Source organism: Scatophagus argus, chromosome 24 (assembly GCF_020382885.2).
Source record: "Scatophagus argus isolate fScaArg1 chromosome 24, fScaArg1.pri, whole genome shotgun sequence".
Lineage (NCBI taxonomy): Eukaryota > Metazoa > Chordata > Actinopteri > Scatophagidae > Scatophagus > Scatophagus argus.
In genome coordinates, this window is record NC_058516.1 from 8,453,745 (window position 1) to 8,473,446 (window position 19,702).

Genomic DNA, 19,702 nt, shown 5'->3' on the forward strand with positions numbered 1-19,702 from the left:
GAAGCAGCTTTCCACCCAACATAATTCGAAAGCACCAAAAACTACTACTCAACCTGCACAAGTAAGTTGGTGAAAAATTCAAGCTGGATTTTTTCTACCTACTAAGAATAAAGTGATTTTAAAACACTTAATAAATTATCATCCTCTTCAATACGATGCATTATGGTACATTACCCTTCTCTATAGTTAGTATTTTAACATTTTCTGAATGTCGCCAGAATACTTGTGGTATTGTTACTCTTGCCTGAGTACATATACTCAACATGTCTTACACCCATAGGAATGGTGGCTAATTTCAACACAAGACCTACCTCTTTTCACCTAATGCGTGCACTGAACCCCGCCCTTTTGTCCTCCGGCAATTGTATTTTAATTTGTATTTGTATTTGTATTTTCTCACTGTTCATTAACTGTTATGAAGAATTAAAGGCAAGGAAAGAGGTACAGCCTGAATAACATAATCTTTGAGGCATTAATTGACTGCAGCTTACTGCAAAGAACCTGGAACTCTTGGATGCCAAGGAAGGATCGATAACGTTGCCCAGAGGAGATGTTCTGTTGTGGTGCTCTCAAAAATGAATATTAATGACTTGTGGTTTGGGGTGGGGGGATCAAAGATGGACCATTTTATAAAATAATAACCAAGTGAAGCGACATAGATTTTTCAGGCTGCTCTTCGAAAGCATTTCACTAATAAAGCTAATATATCATCTGCACTACAAGTGAGACAGTGGACACTCTAGCAAGTCCACTTTATTCCCTGTAATAGTGGAGGGAACACAAACACCATAATTGCGATAATATGCTGTGTTATTTTGGTGTATCAAAGACATTACTCGTGCATCTGCTGCTGTTGAGTGCTCATGTGTAAAAAGACTGTGGAGTCTACACAATAACATGTCAGGTCACAAGACATGATCCATGTCACGCAGTGTTTAAAATGAACTGTAAATATCTCCAGTTCTTTACTAGTCTGGAGCTTGTTTGACTGTACATCAAGCCTATGTGCATTGCACGTGTGTGTGTGGATAAACAATGTATCTTATGTGTATCTTTCACCATGGGTTACCTTTACACTTGTGCAATGTGAGTGCTACAGTTAGCACCATTGTTCAGGCTTCCACATAATTGCATTACACTGGTTGCAGTAAAACAAACCAGTGTGTTATTTTGCAGTAGTTGCCTCTAAACATGAATATCCATAGTCATTAGAGTTAATACACGACCATTTTTCATTATTATTGTGCAAATGTATTCAGTATCAAAAACCTCATCACATCACCTGCATTGTTCAAGAGCAAGTGTCTAAAGGTGCTGTGTGATACACAGTACACTGGTGACAAAACAAACCCTGTAAGATCTTTTGAAAATGTAAAAGAAGTTTTTGACTGGATCATCCTGTCACTTAAGTCTTCTCAGTTTCCAAATCCTTGTTAAAAGATTGAAGGTTTTACCAGTGCTAAAACACACAAAGTTTCTGACAAATTCCATGTGTTTTGCTTCTCCTTTGAGTTGTGTTTGTTTGCTTATTTTATTAAATGTGTTCGATTGTATTGATTTCCTGCAAGGTGGGAGCCTTAGTGAGCTTTAGTTCGTAAGTGACTCCATTTATTTAAAGTCAGCCCCCATAGTAAAAAAAAAAATCTCTGAACTCAGTTAGGCACTCTGCTAATGTCTCACCTCTGCAGGAGTATATTGCTTAAGAGTCCCAAAGGATCAAGTTGCAGACGGTAATTCGTCTTCTTTGTTCTGTGTGAGTGTGTACACCGGTCTTGTTTGCCTTGGTGGGTTTGCATACCTTAAATGATGCGTGTCTGCATACAAATTTACCAACATTTATTTATTTATTCATGCTGGTGGGGTATCCATATTTGTATGCGAGTACTGCATTTGTGGGAATGTGTGCATGAACGTTTCAAACTGCGAGGTTATGCATGTGTTCTTGCAAAGGAACTTCAGATACATCAATTATGATAGAAAATGGAGGAATTAGAGAGGGTCCACTGTTTCCTCAGAGAGAGGGAGGAAATGAAAGTCATGCAGAAAAACGCGGCTGGTGAAAAACCCTGCAGCCATTGTTGTGTGATTAAGGACCAGGTTTGAGCCATCATGGGGGGTTAAATTATTCACACAGCAGGGAAACAACCAAATAGTGTTTACACAAGAACATGAATGCAGTGTGGAGGACTGATAACATATTAAGAGAGAATGACATTGTGCTTGGGTTGTAGACGCTGCTCAGTGTGGCTGGAGTGTCAATTGGCCAACAGAAGGTGCACTGCAGAGAGGCTACAGTAGCTAAGTCCATTACAGACACTGTCTGAATAGGATACACGTTATAATGCAGTTCCTCATAAATTAATTTCCAGATTTAGATACTATTGCAGCTCTTTATTTCCTGTTTATCAGTTACAACTTCTGTTTATATTCTGTACAGCACTGAAGGCACACAAAAACCAAAGATATAATGGAACATAGGTATATACAAAATATACAGAATAAATAATTAATCTAGTTAAGTAGAAAAGCTACAGAGTGTGTGCTTACATGAACCGTTTTCAAAGTTGAAAGTTTCCAAGAGCATGACTGGAGTGTATAGTGTCAAATCTGACAGTGTCCGCATTGCAAACATCAGTCACCAGTAGTTCATTGCTTTCAATAAAAGCTGAGAAAAAACAGAAGTTGGCTGAAGTCAATCGGCACGTCCTCTGCAGGGAAAAACTGGAGTTTTTGGGAAGTTCTGGTTGCTCCGTTGACCATTTGTGTGCTAACGGGTTAATATATAGTTCAAAATAGTCCCACATCAACCAATGTCAGCATGAGGAAGGAGGGATGTTCCTGTTTGCTGTTTGAATATTGTCAGACTTAAATTAGTGACATGAAATACAATCTCTCTCTCTCTCTCTCTCTCACACACACACTGAAGGATCATACACATTTGTGGCTCATTTTTTTTCTGACAGACAAAAAAGAAGAAAAAAAAGTTTCAGCAGGACTCTGTTGATTGTCATGCACCATCTTATGGCATTTGATTAGTGCAATGCATCTATACAATATTACAACTGTGTATAATATACTGTTCTTTAAGTGCTGTATTTACCGACTGAGAGAAGAACAAACATATTTTCTGTGAATATCACCAGTTTTATATAAAAATAAATAAAGGTCCTATGACTGCAAATGTGCAGCGTATTGGATCGATCAAAGGAAATTACAGGAAACTAGCAGTAGAACCACACTCCTGTTACTGTTTTCTGATGTACAGTTGGCATTTTGCTAACTCTACGGCACAATGAGCATTCTGGTTACAGCATTCCAACTGACTTATGTTGACAGAGGGTGTAATCAGGTCATACCAGAGTCAGGATAGACTGATTAAACAGCAATTCTGGGTCAAGTGGTGATTGAAATTCACTCACTTCTTTCTCAACATCTGCTTTATCCTATCAGGATGTCAGATGGGGGAGGAGGAGGAAAAGGAGGAGGGAATTGGGGGGTGAGGGCATGGGGAGGAATACGCTGTGCCGCTCAATTCATTTGGCGGCAGTGCACCACGGAAATTTAATCAATCATAAAAAGCTGAGTGGATTTCAATGATGCTTTCAACCCAGTCCTGCTCAACAGACTGTGATAGCTTCTGTAAGTTACATTTGGCCAAATTCACTTCACCTTTCACCAGCTACGTAACATGGCTGTCAACAGATAAAAAGTAACAAAAATAAACCAGTTACATTCTGTGCTACAGTTTAACTTAAAGTGATGTGCCCATGATATATATTTCACACTGTGGAAAGTACAAGAGGGCAAACAGGACAAGGCACTTGGTTCAAAACATATATATATGTATGTATGTATATATATATATATTTGTAGTCGTGTTTTTGTCTGCTTAAGCTCAGTTAAATGCAGTTTGATGCTCCAGAACCTCCAAGTAGTCTGGCTCAGTATGCAAGTTAGCCTTAAGTTCAAAGTACTCGTTCTTAGTTTGCTCAAGTGTGACCTTGCGTGGTCTTGTGTACATAATTGTCTCCATTAGCTTTAACTCCTCCTGGTGCCCCGGGACCTGCATGTCTACAGCAGACTGAAGCTGGGGCATGTTTTTCCTAAGATACTCCGTTATCCCAAGCTGCTGCAGCTCCTTCTCCTTCTCCAGAATGTTTCTGTACAATGAGTTAGGATTTCCGAGCGAGACAAACTCTGCGGGGCACTCTCCAGTCATGGGTCGAAACTTTGAGCTGGGATTTCCCGTGAGCGGAGAAGTGTTCTCCTTTTCCATGATACTTCGGCAGAGGTGATGCTTGGCGCTGGCGTCGTCAAGGCCATAATCCATATCTGTGTCGTGTTCCTTGTGCTGAGAGCAGTAGGTGGGGTTGCGACAGATCTGCACGATTGGACTGTGTGATCTCTCTTCATACAGTGTGGCAGACCCTGTTCTTTGTGTCAGAGTGTGGTGTGTTGTTTTCTGCCCGTACATGCTGTAATGCAAGTGAATGGGACTACTGCTGGTGTTTTCTCTGGGCTGCTCTTCTGCTGCTTTTTTCTTTGCCCGTCGCCGCCGGTGCACAACAAACACCACCAATCCAGCTGAGCAGAATATAATCATTAGGACAAACATAAGAAGGCTCAAGATTAGCACAGAGAGTGGGACAGTGTCCGTGAGTGAGCTGAATAAACCCTTGCCAGCACTGTCAGGTCCCAGTGTAACTGTCATGCTTTCCTCCCCACCTGGGGATATAGGGTAGTAGGTCCCTAAACCGGGACATAGGATCTCATGACGAAGACTCCTTAGTTCAGCCTGCACCACTTTCTTTGGGGTGTGACACAATATTGAGCCCTCCACTGTGTCCTTTCGGAGTTTCTCCACCCATTGTTTAAGGCTCAGCAAGTCACAGCTGCAGTCCCAGGGGTTGTCCTCTAAATAAATCTGCTCTAGTGAGTCGAGTTGATCAAGCACATTGCTCACTGGCAGGTGCATAAGTAGATTTTTCCTCAGGTTTAATTTGGTGAGGGGTACATTGCGAAATATCTGTGCTGGAAGAGAGCTGAGCAGGTTGTTATTTAATGACAACAGTTTCAGGTTTGGCAGGGGATTAAATGTGCCTGGAGCAATCTCTTTGATAAGATTGTATTCTAGATACAGGTATTCAAGGTTGTGGAGCCCCACAAACATTGTGGAGAACAGTTTTTCTATTCTGTTGCCATTCAGATACAGTTTTTTCAAACTGCTCAAGCTCAGGAAAGTTTCATTATCAATGTAATCAATTCTGTTGTTTGCCAAATTGAGCAATTCTAAGCTGTCATATGTGACAAAATCATACTTCAGTAGTTTCTGAATCATATTTCCTGTCATGACCAGTTTAGTGGGGCTTTGTTGAAGTATTCCGATATCTGATACCTTTTGAATTCCTCTGTCCTGACAATGCATCAAAAACCCAGCCACAGGGTGATTGTGACAAGAACAGTACTCCACACAGGGGCTGCCAGGAATGTGAGACGGAGTTGGTACCTTGGCGTCGTCTTTGGCATTGAACAACTTGGGAATCTGAGACACTTTGGATGAGGGAGTAACAACCATATCCAGCGACTTTGACGGCTCCTCCAGGTTAATATCCGCATGAGATGGGCAGAGAACATCTCGCTTGACTTTAGCCAAAATGGTGCCTTTAAGGTGATGTGGTGTGCTGCAGACCACATCACCGATTGCTGACTGGGCCCTCATGTTCTCCATCCAGATTTTTAAATGTAAGATATCACAGTCACAGACCCAGTCATTGTCCTCCAGGAGGAGTTCCATTATCCGCCCGATGTGCTCCAAAAACCCAACATAAGGCAGTGTCTGTAGTTTGTTTCCACGCAAGTCCAGGTGGGTGAGGGGCACAAACCGGAAAATGTTGCTGGGTAAAAACTCGATGGAATTATCATTTAGGATAAGGACCTTGAGGCGGATCAGTTTGTTGAAGGCCCCTGGCTCAATGACCCGAATGAAATTTGTGTCAGCTTGGAGAAACTCCAAATTCACCAGGCCTTGAAAAGTGTCCTCTTTCAGAGTGACAAGGAAATTGCTATTTATGTGGAGTTTTTTCAGTGAGCCAAGATTGCTAAAGACCCCTGGTTCCAGCTCTTGTATGCTGTTAGCCCCGATGTGCAGTGAAAGGGCATTCTTAAGCCCCTCCATTTCCTCAACGCGAAGCTCAACCAAGTCATTTTTGTAAAGGTTCAGGTGGAAGGGCACACCTGACGGGATTTTGATTTGGGAGATTTTGCTGATGTTTCTCTGCTCACAGTTAAGATGAAGGATGCCATCTTTACTCTCACAGGAGCACAAGGAGTCACAAGACTCACTAATAGAGGATGATGCCTGTGAGGGATGGATATCTTGGGATTGGGCCGCAGTGAGAAACAAAGCGATGAAAATGATACAGGGCAGCATTTCGGTCTGGGATATCTGTGAAAAAGGACAGGAATACAGGCAGAAGGGAGATGGGGAGAGAAAAAAAAAAGAAAATTAAGCATACACTGATTCATAGATCGTGTAAAGTTTGAAACAAATGAATTGCATTGTTCTGAAACATTCTATTTAAATGTCTAAGACTGTAAATGATACTCAGTCACAGTAATCCAAATGTCATACAAGTTTCATGTGTTACAATACATGAACTTTGGTTGCTGGGTGTAAAAGTGCAATAGCGTAAAATTACATGCATGGGTACATCATATGCATGGGGGAAGTCACACTACTCTCAAATGAAAGAGTTTCCGTTGTGTATAATTATAGTAAGCAGTGGCGCATATAGGAAAAATGCATAAAAAAAATATATAACAGGGAAAAGCAGTGCTCATATGCCCACTATTAAACACTTCTTTAAATAAGCACAAAACATTGTCAAATCAATTTTAAATGTAGTTTCTCGTGCATTCTTTTTTTTTCTGAATGTTTTATCCCTATATGGCCTTTACACTAGTTAGCACAGCTGTATCTTAGGTGGAAATGGAGAATTGCAAGTTAAATCAAGCATAGCAGTTGCTTGTCAGAATCCATAGCATCTGACAGGACATTGCGTTTTACTGAAGAGTACATACATTTCACAGGGTGAGCAATGACAATAAGACAGCATTTCTTTTCCGTGATTCACAGTAGCATAATGGTACATTTATAGAAATGACTCTCATTTGACTGATCTTTCTGCACTTTATGCAGACTCATCTGAACAAAGACTTATTCTGTGTGAGTCACACAAATACAGAAGTTATTTCAGTTCACTCAGAATCCACATTAGAGAAGCATCTATAAACAGGAGCTAAAAATTAAAGTTTGTGTTGTTATCGTTCAACTACTGGGCTGAAAGTAAACCAACTAACTACCTAACTAACCAAACTTGAATTCATCAATCAGATTTTTTTTTTTATATATCCATCTGGTAGCATTTTTCTGCTGTTTCAAACTCCAAGCAGGGAACAAAAGCATCTGGTGGAGAACACAGATAACAATATCCACTGAAAACAACTTCAACCAAGCTCTTATGAAGAGAATTCAAACATCACTGTGAGCAGGATTTACACTGAGTGGCAGGGAAACGCTGAAATGAGATTTTAATGATGAGAGCATCTCAGCACCACATCTCAGTCCATTACATTAATTTGACTAAAATCACAATGGATCAAAGGCAAGATCACTCTCAGGGAACTGGGGAATGAGTATGGACATCTCCCTATGATCAAGGATAACTAGATATCCACTGTTAACTAACAGAATTCTTCAAAGAGATAAAACATGGAAAGATGACGGGAAGGCACAGCATTTCTTCTTAACGAATGTGATTAGCATCTGGCCAGCTTTTTTCTAACAAGAATAGGCAAGTTCAGCTGATGCGGCTATGAAGCACAGTGTTTGTCAAAGGCTGAAACCTCTGACTCATGATCCATCTATAAATGGTACTCGACCTCTTTCAACCAGAAATACTCCCTCCCTATTGAAAGTCAGTGAGACGAAGGGCACATTTTCATGGCGTGTCTGCAGTTGTCTGTGCCCTAAAGAAGGTAGCGTAGCATAAAATGTGGTTTTGAATGTCGATTAGAGTACTCCGATGATGAACAAAATGTACATCTATTTTGTGTAGCCTCAATTTATATTAATATAAATACTTGCTGCAGTCTGACTACATATTGGAGAGAAGCTTAACATAAAAAAAGACCAGATTACAGTCGTTAGTCCAGATGAAAGTTGTGTTGAAAGTCTCTAAAAAATTACACTTCACTTGCTTATTTTCTTTTTACCCTTCTGTGTCTCACCACATTTTGTGCTGTTAATTAAAATCATTGATAAGGAGTCATCATCATTGTCAAACATTTTTGATGTATTCAGACATATAGCTCAAGGTCAGTCTAAACTTGTTAGTCACTATGGATCTAGACAAACTCCTCACTCCACAGACCCACGAAAAATTGAGATAATATGGTGTATACCAGAGAATATGAAACACTAATCACACACACCTCTTGACAAACAAAATAAATAAATAAATCTCTATAAAAACCACCACCAAAAATCTGCCAACAGAATGAAATCAAAGTTCCTAAATTAATTAATTAGCCCATTTACTGATTTCAACAGGGAATCACCACAACATCAAACAAAATACACCAAAATAATCAGCTGAATGCTCTCGCCTCCAGGGACATCCAGGGCTCTGAGTCAGCCTGCACAGCAGTTCAAACACAACAGGGAGAGCCACTGCTGAAACACGTAAAAATCTTTAATTGTGCATATAAAATGCTGGTGTACCAAGTATTTCTCAAATTGTAAACAATAATTTTCAGGTAAGTATCTCGGAATTTGTGAGGACAAAAAAAAATATCAGGTCATCATATGTTTGCCAGAACAAATCTCCCACATTTGTAAAGGATCTTGTACATCAGGGCAAGCTTAGAATTGACCTTCTTTAAATAATAATAGGCAGAAAATGGGAAGATATGATTGTCTGTAAGCTCCAATTACTCATGTTATCATTGGAAGATAATATGGTGAAATATAATGAAACACAGAAATCTAATTTGGTATTGTTTGGACAGTGATAACATTCAGAAAATGGCTCGAAAACCTGGCACCCAGGAATATCTTTGGCCATTTCCTTTTCATTACTCATCTGTTCTTGCTTGGTCAAAAGTCTGGTGGTGGTCACGGTACTGAAAACACTCACCTCTGTGACCCTGATGGCTCGTAAGACAGTCTGAAATGAAACAGACTATTGACAGATGTTATCATATGCTGCGTGATAACACTGCTGAGTGCACATATGGAAAGGCATTAGTGTTGTGCACTCTCTCCTGTATTTCAGAACAGGCTTTTCCAACTGATCCATTTTTCAGGTAATCAATGTTGCATGGAACCCAGCGTGATGGCCACGACAGATGAAACGCTCTTCCGGTGTAAGTCTTGAGCCTTCTTCGAATTCAAATGTGCATCTCTGGCTGTTCAGACAATTCAATTAGAGATCTACTGAAGCCCTGCGAGATCTCCGCTCATGCATGCATGTGAAGCCAACTCGTCGTCCAACATCAAATAAGATGAGTTTGAATAAAAACTCGTACAGAGCTGAAGAGGGACAGACAGCAGAGGGAAAATGGAGAGAAAGAATCTGTTGGTAGAATATTTATCACACACTGAGCCTATCTACAGGTGCTGTAATGTACACAATAGGCTTTGGCCACTTACAGATCCCTAAATAGCAAGTTCACACTTTATTTATGCCAGCATTACACTGCATTGTTCCAGTGCAGTGAAATGCTCCATAATATCATGGAAGTATAATGTGCCCTCATGAGTATAATATCATGTCACAGTGACAAAGTCTCCTCTGTGCATTTCTAGTGACACACAGATAAATCATGAACACACATATGTATTCTTCTTTAACAGTGCAGAACACTGCTCTGAGAACTGCAGTCTTTCCATGTTGATCAGATTATTGAGAAGATACCAAAAGCCATGAGCATGGCAGGTCTAGGTCAAGTGAATAAGCAATATACATGCTAAATATGAACAACTTTTGCTGATGAGCCCAACTCACAGCATCTAACATTAAAGTTATTATAAATGACAATTCTGTTGGAACTGGTAAACACGTCTTCCTTCTTGTATCTTTTCCTATCCAGCCTATCCTGTTTTTAATGTGAGCAGACGACACAGTTTGACTTTGACAAAACTTCTGGGAGACAGCAGTATTTGCTATACAGCTGAGCGTGAATCCACATGGTTGCCGAGCACATGCCTTGCTTTTCCATTGATTTTGCACACTCCATGCACCAAACAAATGTGCAGAAGCCAAAACTGAGTGGTACTGCAGCATAGATTTCAGGGAAGTGACACAGGCAGGACAGGTATGTGACAACACAACATGAACCTAGTACCGAGTTGCATGCACATTATCCGCATGACGGTTTAGGACATTATTTTTAGATAATATGAACATAGTTGTAGTCATGTTCTGTCCTCATCACTGTCAGAGTAAGTAAAGCATGCTGGAGCCACAAATAGCCCATAAGGCAGAAACCTAATTCCTTTTTCTGTAGCGTGAGGCAACTTGATGTACAACTATGAAAGGCTTGTTATCCCAAGTGGCACCCGACAGACAGAACCATTCTCCCAACTCCGTCAAGACTGATAAAAGTCACTCCACATTTGGGTTTTAAAACATATCGGGTGGATATCTTGTGGACAGAATTTTTTTCAGTTTTCAACTTGTTTCAGAAGGCTTCATAGTCACTTCAGTTCCTTCTTTAGTTTCAGAATTTCAGTCTTCATTGCTAAGCTATCGGCAGTCACAATGATTTATGGATCTTGACAACAGGAAGGTTGAGGGAATACATTTTAATTCAAAGTCTGAGGTTCCCTGTCAGATTCATATAAATAGTTTTTAATGCATTGCTGTATCATCTACATATCCACAAGCTAAAATGTAAATATAATCTGCATTCCATAACAAGGATCAAACACAATTATGGTGAATTCCAACCACGTATAAATTCCAACCAGGTAAAAATAGACTGAATCTTATTATTCTTCTTAGCATTGTTATTGTTTGTGTAATTTGTGTGTGAAACAATGTAAGGTTAAGCCAAATTATGTTTCAGGTTGCAAGAATGCATGGTTGCAGGCTTCTGATCCATGATATATAGCTTTGATGTCAGAGGAAACGTGCAGAGAATAATGCATACTTTCCCAAGTTCCCGAAGTGCCCCACATTTTCAATTTATCCCCACACAGAGCATTATTTGCAGCTCAAGGAAACTCAGTATAAAATCAAGAATACCAAGTTGACTAACCTTGTGTGTCTTTAAACCATCAAGCCTGATAAACCTCACATTCTCTGCCTTGATGGGAGTTATGCTGTAGCAACCCATAATTCCTCCACCAACTACTCTGCCATGCAGAAACAAAGACCCTTCTGGCAGTGCTGTAGGTACACAGTATTGGTGACCAGGGAGGCAAGGATCATGCACCATGCTCTGCTATCTGCTACAAAGGTTGCATCTTCAGAAACATCATCAGTGGCCCGTGAAAAAGCTAGATCAGCTGTGCTTTTTCTCCTATCATGCAGCATTTCCAACAGCTGGGAGGTGATCATATGGCAAAATGTCAGCAGTGGGGGCTGATACGCTGCGCTAGAACACTCACAAATACGTAAACATGAACTGATACAGGCACAAAAAGCATATTTTCACAAGCTTGCTACCTTGTGTATTGCATAGCCTTCTCTTTTACTGTTTTCAGCTGGTGGGCCTTAATTTCTGATAGCAAACATATGCATGATAGAACTAATAATAGAAGCACAAAGACTGCATGTGGAGGGGAGGGGGTGGCTCGGCTCCCTTGGTAAGTGCGATTTAGTAGGCTTGCATTTCAAATGGTCTGTTTAACTAATGCGCAGTAATTAGTTCTCCAGAAATGAGCAGGCAGATTACACCAGTGTATTGTGGCATCAAGGTGCATTTTCTAAGGAAACACATCTGCACCAAGCAGATGTACATTTCCTGTGTACATTATTGTCACAGTGCCCAGCCAGATTGGTAAATTGTGGATATTCAGCATATTCAATCTAGAGGCAGTTGTATCTGAAAAGCCTAGCACACCATAAGAAAAGAAAATGTGATTTTTTTTTCCCCTCATGATAGACAGTAAGAGCATTCTGGTACTCATGATTAAATGTCTGAAACTGATTTTATTAGTTGTAAAGACATTTTCAGCAAGGATTTCATATTCCAATTTAAGTTTGGATGCTCTGCATAATCATCCTCTCCATCTTTATCTGTTCTCATCTGATTTCCCCATTTAAATGAGCACCCACCCTCAGTGAAAAGGCCACAGGCTACCAGTAATGACAGTCTTGTGATTCACTGCATAAATAGGTGGGAATATGCTCTAATACACAAACTGCAGTCTCAAGGGAGCCAGGTAGACAGACCTGTTTATTGAGGATGATCAACAGAAATGGACACCACCTACAACATTCTGTAGTGTCGGCACAACAGGACTGAGAGGCCAGCGCGATTTATATCGTCCACATAATGCGCATGTCATTTTGTAGACAGACCCTCCTCATGCTGTTGAGGCAAGTTAAAATCTACATATTATAATCCTCAAATGCAACTAAAAATACATAACATGCACGCATATGTGCCTGAAATTACACTCACACGTACTCTAAGACTCAAGTACAATCTGTTTCATGACAGCTTTCAGTGCCATGCATGGATTTCTTGTGTTTCCTGCATCCTTAATTGACAAGTGTAGAAGTGGTTTGAATTATTATGTATAATTTATGCTTATATCTCAACTTGAAGAGTTTACTAATTGGGCAAACTACTATAAGCTCATAATCTTCTAACTTATTAAAATGGCTAATGGATGCAGTCATCAGTAACAGCTGAATGGTATTCATGTAAGTGACAATTAGGAGAAGCCTATTTCAAAATACACTTTTGAAATACATGTACATGGATTATTATATTATGTATTGTACAGGGTTTGTTTTTTATATTTCACTGGTGGCTACAGTGCCACGGTCCTGTTGTGACTAATATTTTCATAAATTATTCTGTACATTTTGGAAGGTACCTGCACATTTTTAAATTTCAACAGTGCTCATATCTTTCAGTGCCTTGAGCCCATGCAAGAAAAAAAATCTAAATACATAAACAAAACGTTGGTGGTCCACTCTAAGTCCCGTGGATTAGCCTTCAGCTAACCTTGCAGAAAAATATCCAAAGTTCCTTCAACTCCTGTGGTGAAGAAAAAGTAATAACAGGACAAAGATTAGCAATCGACTTTTTTCTTTTTACTGTTTGGGAAACGTGCACTGGCAAGTTTACATCTGACAGAAAATCACTGGTTGGATCGTGTACAGCCTCTATTCTGATTATCTCTCAGCTCTGTCCTCTCCCTGTTTATCCAACAGACACTTCCATAATTCATTCCTCTGTTGCACTGGGCTCAGTTTAAGTTGCTTTATAATGCAAAGCCAGAACAACAAAACTGCACCCCGTTGACACTGTGAGTGGACTGATGCACATGCCTGAAGGAAATTTAGTCTACCACCAATGGAAATAAGAAGCCTAGGTGGATCTGCCAGTGCCAGACAGATCAGACTTAAACAGTCCATAGACAGAGAGAGGGCATCTGATTTGATGGGTAGAACACATTTTTGCAGACTACTGGGAAATAGCTGCACTCATGCCCTCAGCAGGATAAGCTGGTTAACAGATACATAGATAGGTATCAAGTTTGAACAGGTCCTCATGCAAATCAGTGTGTAATCAACATAGTTCAGCATAGGTACGCTCATTTACTTTCAGATGTTTGCTAATGCTTTGCCAAAACACAAGGGATTAAAAAAAAAAAAAAAAACCTGCATGACAGTCTTGAACTTCAAAAATGTGGCTCTTAAGAAGTAAAACCTATGCTTTAAAGAGCAAAAGTTCTGATTTAAGCAAGCCTGGGGAATCTCAGTTTGGATGGGTGTGGGATTTAAGCTGATAAAAAAAAGAAAAAGAAAAAACAGGTATATTTTTACATAAAAGTCTTGAGAGGCTTGAAATAACTCTATTAAAGTACAAATAAGGCAGCAACTTTCATGCAGATTTAGTTCAAGCCATCTTGTTTTTCTTCCCTTACAGTTTTCCTTTTTTAAGATCAGGGACAGCGGCTGAGTTAATTGAGTGTCTGATGACTTAACAACTACAGAGACTTGAGCTGACCTGCACCATCCAACTGAACAAGACCTTTCAAGACCAATTAAGAAGGAATGTCACAGCAGGCAATTAAAGAAGATGGACAGCATTCTAAAGCTCCTGTTAAAACCTGCTAGAAGAAGAAAGGCTTCAAAGTCAAAAAAAAAAAAAAAAAAACATCTCAACGGCAGTAATTCCCTGTTTGTGTTTGGAATAGATTACTGCTGGGCATCTTAAAATGCTTAAAATAATAACAAAAACCAAAGATTAAATGCATTTACAGACAACAAACAACATACCACACATTTGGCACAAGAAATGTGTGCACATCACACGTGACATTGATGCAGCAGAAGGGAGTGTTGCATTTCAAACAAAGGCAGCGGGGTGTTTATTGTCCTAAATAATCTGCTCACTGAGCATTTCATCAAAACACTAACCACAGCCCATCATATTCTATGTGCTACTTTCCAAACAGCAGGCTTTCCAATATTTATGACGCACCCAGCAAGATAGATCAACACCTGTCGAGAGTGTCTGAATAAGAAGACGACAAAACTTTGCTGCAGTGTGCATTGATATTTCTGTAAAATTTCTGTTTAAAACATTGATCAGTAACACAACTTAAAAAGAATCATGAATCTCTTGTGTTGAAAATAATTTTAAGTGCCGTTCCTACATTGGGTCTGGAGCCCTGCAAGGACTTTATTGACTAACCAGACTCCAATAAGTGATCCACTGGCCTGAAGCTCTCATCTCCTATATCTCTTGACAGAGAGGTTTACTGCAAAACCAGCTTTTAGTAAAAGAAGCTGTTTTCTTTCAGGTGTTTGAGATAATACACTCGACTACAGCAATGCAACATGGAGTGACTTAGCACAAACAAACATGAACTAGTTTTAATAATACAGAATACCTCATGTGACAATTACACGGAAGACATTTTAAAAAGGAGTGTTGCTCACAACGACTCATAGCTGATAATTTTGTCTACTTTACTCTGCCATACCTTACTGCAAGACAAAGTATGAAATGACCTGGCATGGGAGAGGCATCTTTTTCCCCTTTTTTTCTCTATTCACTTGGAGGTCACCAGCCAAGAGTTTCATGCATCCACTAACACTTAAAGTCAGGCTGCTTTTTGCTTGGGGGCTGAAACAGAGAATGAGATGGAGGCTAAGACGGAGAATACGAGATAGTGAGACTTGTTGCGTCCAGCTAGAGGGTTGTTTCATTTCAGCCTGACATGGGATAGCAGATTAGAGCCCCCTGCACTCTATTGCTTTGGAGTGCGTGTGTGCTAGTGTGTTCCTGTGCGAGTGTGTGTGCACACATGCACACATCCTCAGGATTGTTTATGTACACGTACAAGCTCTGACCGTCTATCAACTTCCTGGAGTGCCCTGCAGTGTTCCCGGGCACCAATTACGGTGGGACTTGTCCCTTTTTCCTCTGTATTGGAAGTGATGTGGCTTGCCCTACAGGGTCGGCACCACCACTACACCCACATATCTGCAGAGATTCTGCCAGCGCCCGTGGCCCTCCACCGCAATCCTGGAGAAATTATAATTATGACATCCGCCCACTCAAAAGGCAAGAGATAGTTCAACTCCCTTGCCCCTTGTTCCAGCCCTTTTTTTCTGATTCAATATTCTGTGGGCTAGTGCTGCCTACTTTCTCCATGTCTCGGAGAAGCAGAGCCTCTTCAATATATCTGCAGGCTTTCTCTGTCTGAAAGTAGTGTGCTTTAATAAAGTTTCACAATGCCTCCTTCCCTGCTCTGCTTCAGAGCTTCTTAAAAGTGCAGACTACGGGCCCTGCTCACACCAATTTCCTTTGGCTACTTTACATATTAGAACAGCGCCTATTCAAACTAACAACTGTACTTCATTGTGAGCAATTTATTCAATTGGGGTCAACAGGGGATCAAGACTTTTCTATGGCTGGTTGATTATTGTTATTGAGCGATTAGTCCTTTAAAGCTTGAGATAAAAAATGAGAGCGATGCCTGTCTTCATAAATTCAGGTAATGACATGCAGACCTCTTATTGACAATAGATGACTGAGGGAAAGCAGGAGCACCAGCAAAGCAGCATACAAAACTCACCTTGTGAACCATCCTGACTTTTGCACATTTTGGTGCACAAACCATCAAGCAATAATTAGTCTGGAGCCATTTAGACATATTAAGCTTTTGCAGTCCATACATAAATGGTGTGGAGCATTAATAACTAAGCTATTACATTATGGACCATTGATTCATCCAAGCAAATAATTGGGATCCAAACTCAATTATGTAATATCACAACCGAAAGCTAATTAGACACTTCATTCTCTCATTAACCTGCACTTAAAATAGGACTAACCTCTCCCTCAAATAGAAAAAAAAATTGCAGTTCTCCGGGACAAAGTGCAAAATGATTTTGAATGCATTCAAGCCTAATTGAATAAGCCTAATGCACGCTTTAAATGTCAACAGTGCCGTACAACTTAACGAGTTTAATTGAGATTAACTGTGGCAGACAAAATGTGCTTCTGATAGAACATGACTGATGATTGGCTGATGTCTCACAGAAGTACTGATGCAGTCCCCATTCCAAACACCTGCAACCACTAACAATAATTACCTGCATAAATATTCATACGCCACTAAGACATTCAGATACAGCTAAATGTCAGAAAAATAGAAACCGGAATGAACTATTAAGCAATTGAATCCGTTTTCATTTTCGCACAAAACATTTTGAGGGATTTTCGGTGCCTAAGAAAAAGCACTGAAAAGAAAAATAATAAAAAAAATTAAAAAGGCACAGAAGCAGTCTTTAGGACCAGAAGGCTGCACAGCGCCGTAGGATACAGTTAACTGCGTGTGGCAATCAGCCAGGTGTGTTCGAGGTAATGGAGGACCCCTCAGGAGAACTCACTGGTCTTTCTCTCCTTTCCTCTCTCAGCTTAGTCCGCGTACAGCACTTTCTCTTCTCGTAAATTCGTGCCAGTGCCTATAAGCTGAGCTTTGTGTTGACACGTCCGTCCACATACTGTACATTTTACAGTAGTTTATTGGTCAAAAACGGAAGGGAAAACTGCTCAATAGAATACTTTAGCTAGTTGAAACCTGCCCTTTAATGGACACCTGGATTCCTTTTGCTACATAAGGCATTTCAAAATACAGCAGAATATAACCATAAAATCACTTGGATAATAATTGCAAAAAAAAAAGAAAAAAAAAGACAGAATTAAAAAAAAAGTCAGTGGTCAATAGAAAGTATAATGGTTTCACAGATATTACAAGTGAGTCTGCTTCGTGTCTTACCGACTAACACTGATGAAACCAGGAGAAGGCTGTTCCTAATGTCACCGTACTCAGTCCATCAGTACATACGGGGAACCGACGCATTGAACCTCCACAACACTTTCTCTCCGCTCCACGGCGCTCCTTAAAAACAGTCTGACACGAGAGGAAACTTCAGTCCACACTTGTCCTCTCGGGTCCACAGTCTTTCTTGACTCTGATAAAGCTGTCACACACGGGCTGCTAATTATTCCGCTGCGCGAGGAGCTCGCGATGAGGTCTCACTCCGGTCCCGGGATGATGAGTATAGCCCTCCTCCCACAGCCTCCCTAGAATTAATTATGATTAAGTTTCAGGTTGAGCCCAGGGGGAAAAAAAACACAAGAGTGTGATTAAAAAGAGGATATTCTTTCATCATGTACAGTCCACTCAAAATTACGAAAGCGCGCACCACGTCCAGCTCTCGCGCCGCGCCGCACCGCGCGTTCTGTGTAGTTAACCAATCTGCAATACGTTGGAGTTGCTCCGTTATTTGCATGCTGTAGAGGTGGGCTACAGAGAAGAGAAGCTGTGTTAAGTCACTCACAATACGTGGCACGAGTTCCGGCAGTGCTTTTGAGAATAAAACCCTTGGAATAAACGGACAAAGGCTCCAAAATGACTATTGATTTAATTTGGTTTATGTGAAAAATATTTGCCAAATAAGTAGCCCTAAATGTTATAGAAGCAAAACACCTACACATATAATTTAAATAGCACTGGAGCACTCATTCATCCCCTATTTATAATTCTTTGCAACCAAAGGGATTTTATTGAGAAGGGGGGGAACTCGTCCAACTTCCGCTTTTTCCCCACCTACATCTGGTTACATGTGATACAGTTGGGATAGCTCTGTAATAGTTTTACAAAGCTCCTCCTCTTGGAGCTTCTTACAAGACCAAGAAAAAAAAAGAAGAAGTTGCACGATGGGCTTTAAATAGCCTGGCTGCAGCACCAAGCGCAAATGATGAAACTGATGCAATATATATATACAGGTGCAGCCAAAACACAGCTTACCAGCCCAGTCAGCAAATAAACAATCTTAAACCATTCATAAAGAACATAATGCAAGAAAATCTGTCCTTATGAAAAAGAGATGAAATGTATTATCTGTTGAAAGTCCAGTGAGTCAGGGATGAGCACACTGGCACATTGCACACCTTCCCTCATGCAGCGAACTGAGATTCGAGCTGGTCAGTGGCCTTGAACAAGACACTGAAGTGTGACCAGCTCCAGCTGAGTTGTAGCACTGACCTCTGACCACCCTGCAGCTGGTGAGCTGTATGTCAGCACATGTTTCTGTGTGATGAGTTAAAAAGCCAAATTTGATGAGTCAGTGCAGGACAAGTACAGTACATGGTATGACAAGTGATTCATCTGCCTGTTCCTTGGCTGTAATTCTCTTCCCGGTCGATTCAGATGAATGTCTCCCTCACACTGAAGTTTTATGTGAATACTGTTTAAAGCCAGGTGGGTTTGTCACAGGTCCCACCTGAAACATCATACAGGAGTGCAAGTCTATGCTTGACCTCACCAGTTACTCAACCCAGGAGGCAGTCAGAGGACTGAGAGCAAAAGTAAATAACAGTGAAATATTACAACCTTGAAAAGAGCTAGTAATGGAGCGCTTAGGACAAAAAAAAATAAAAAATTAATAAAGTTAGAGTTACTGCAGTATGAAGTTGGCTGGTACATCACTGGCTAATTCACACAACATGAGATCATGTACGAGTAGATTTTGAAAGCAGATTCATGCATTTAAACAAAGTGAAGTAAATATTTAAAAGCACATAATGATAATATTGCAAGAGCAAGCTGTGTGTTTGAAATGGCTTTTGCAAGTGACTCTTCAAATAACTCCAGACCTCATGTCTCACTCTCTTTTTAAGTAAATGTACCGTGTCCTTTCAGTGGCGCCTTGTTGAAAAAACACTCTTTAACTACTTTCTACAGATGCTTTCCTGTTCATGAAAGCCACAAAGCCATTAAGTTCTTTTGTCTGTAGGTTCTTTGTGCTTTTCCTAAGTAGCCCAGGTGCTTTATCACATGGTTCTGAACTAAAAACAAATAAAATATAGTGATAAGGTGCATATCTACTGTTCTGCATTTGTTTTTTATGGACTGAGACTAGGACTTGTAGATAGC

General features: G+C 40.3%; 1 protein-coding gene across 2 annotated transcripts; it reads right to left on the reverse strand.

Annotated features, from left to right (window-relative positions):
• Nucleotides 1-2,376: 2,376 nt before the first annotated feature.
• slitrk6 (SLIT and NTRK-like family, member 6) lies at nucleotides 2,377-18,102 on the reverse strand. 2 transcript variants are annotated; one of them, XM_046382701.1, is made up of 3 exons: nucleotides 17,970-18,102; nucleotides 17,540-17,847; nucleotides 2,377-6,445 (listed from the first exon to the last, which is right to left on the reverse strand). In XM_046382701.1, exon 3 carries the CDS (start codon nucleotides 6,428-6,430, stop codon nucleotides 3,896-3,898), a length of 2,535 nt encoding a protein of 844 aa, XP_046238657.1. In that variant the 5' UTR covers nucleotides 6,431-6,445; nucleotides 17,540-17,847; nucleotides 17,970-18,102; the 3' UTR covers nucleotides 2,377-3,895. The 2 variants fall into 2 exon arrangements, with proteins under 2 accessions (XP_046238657.1, XP_046238656.1); XM_046382700.1 differs by having other exon boundaries at nucleotides 17,540-18,049.
• Between the last annotated feature and the right edge of the window lie 1,600 nt (nucleotides 18,103-19,702).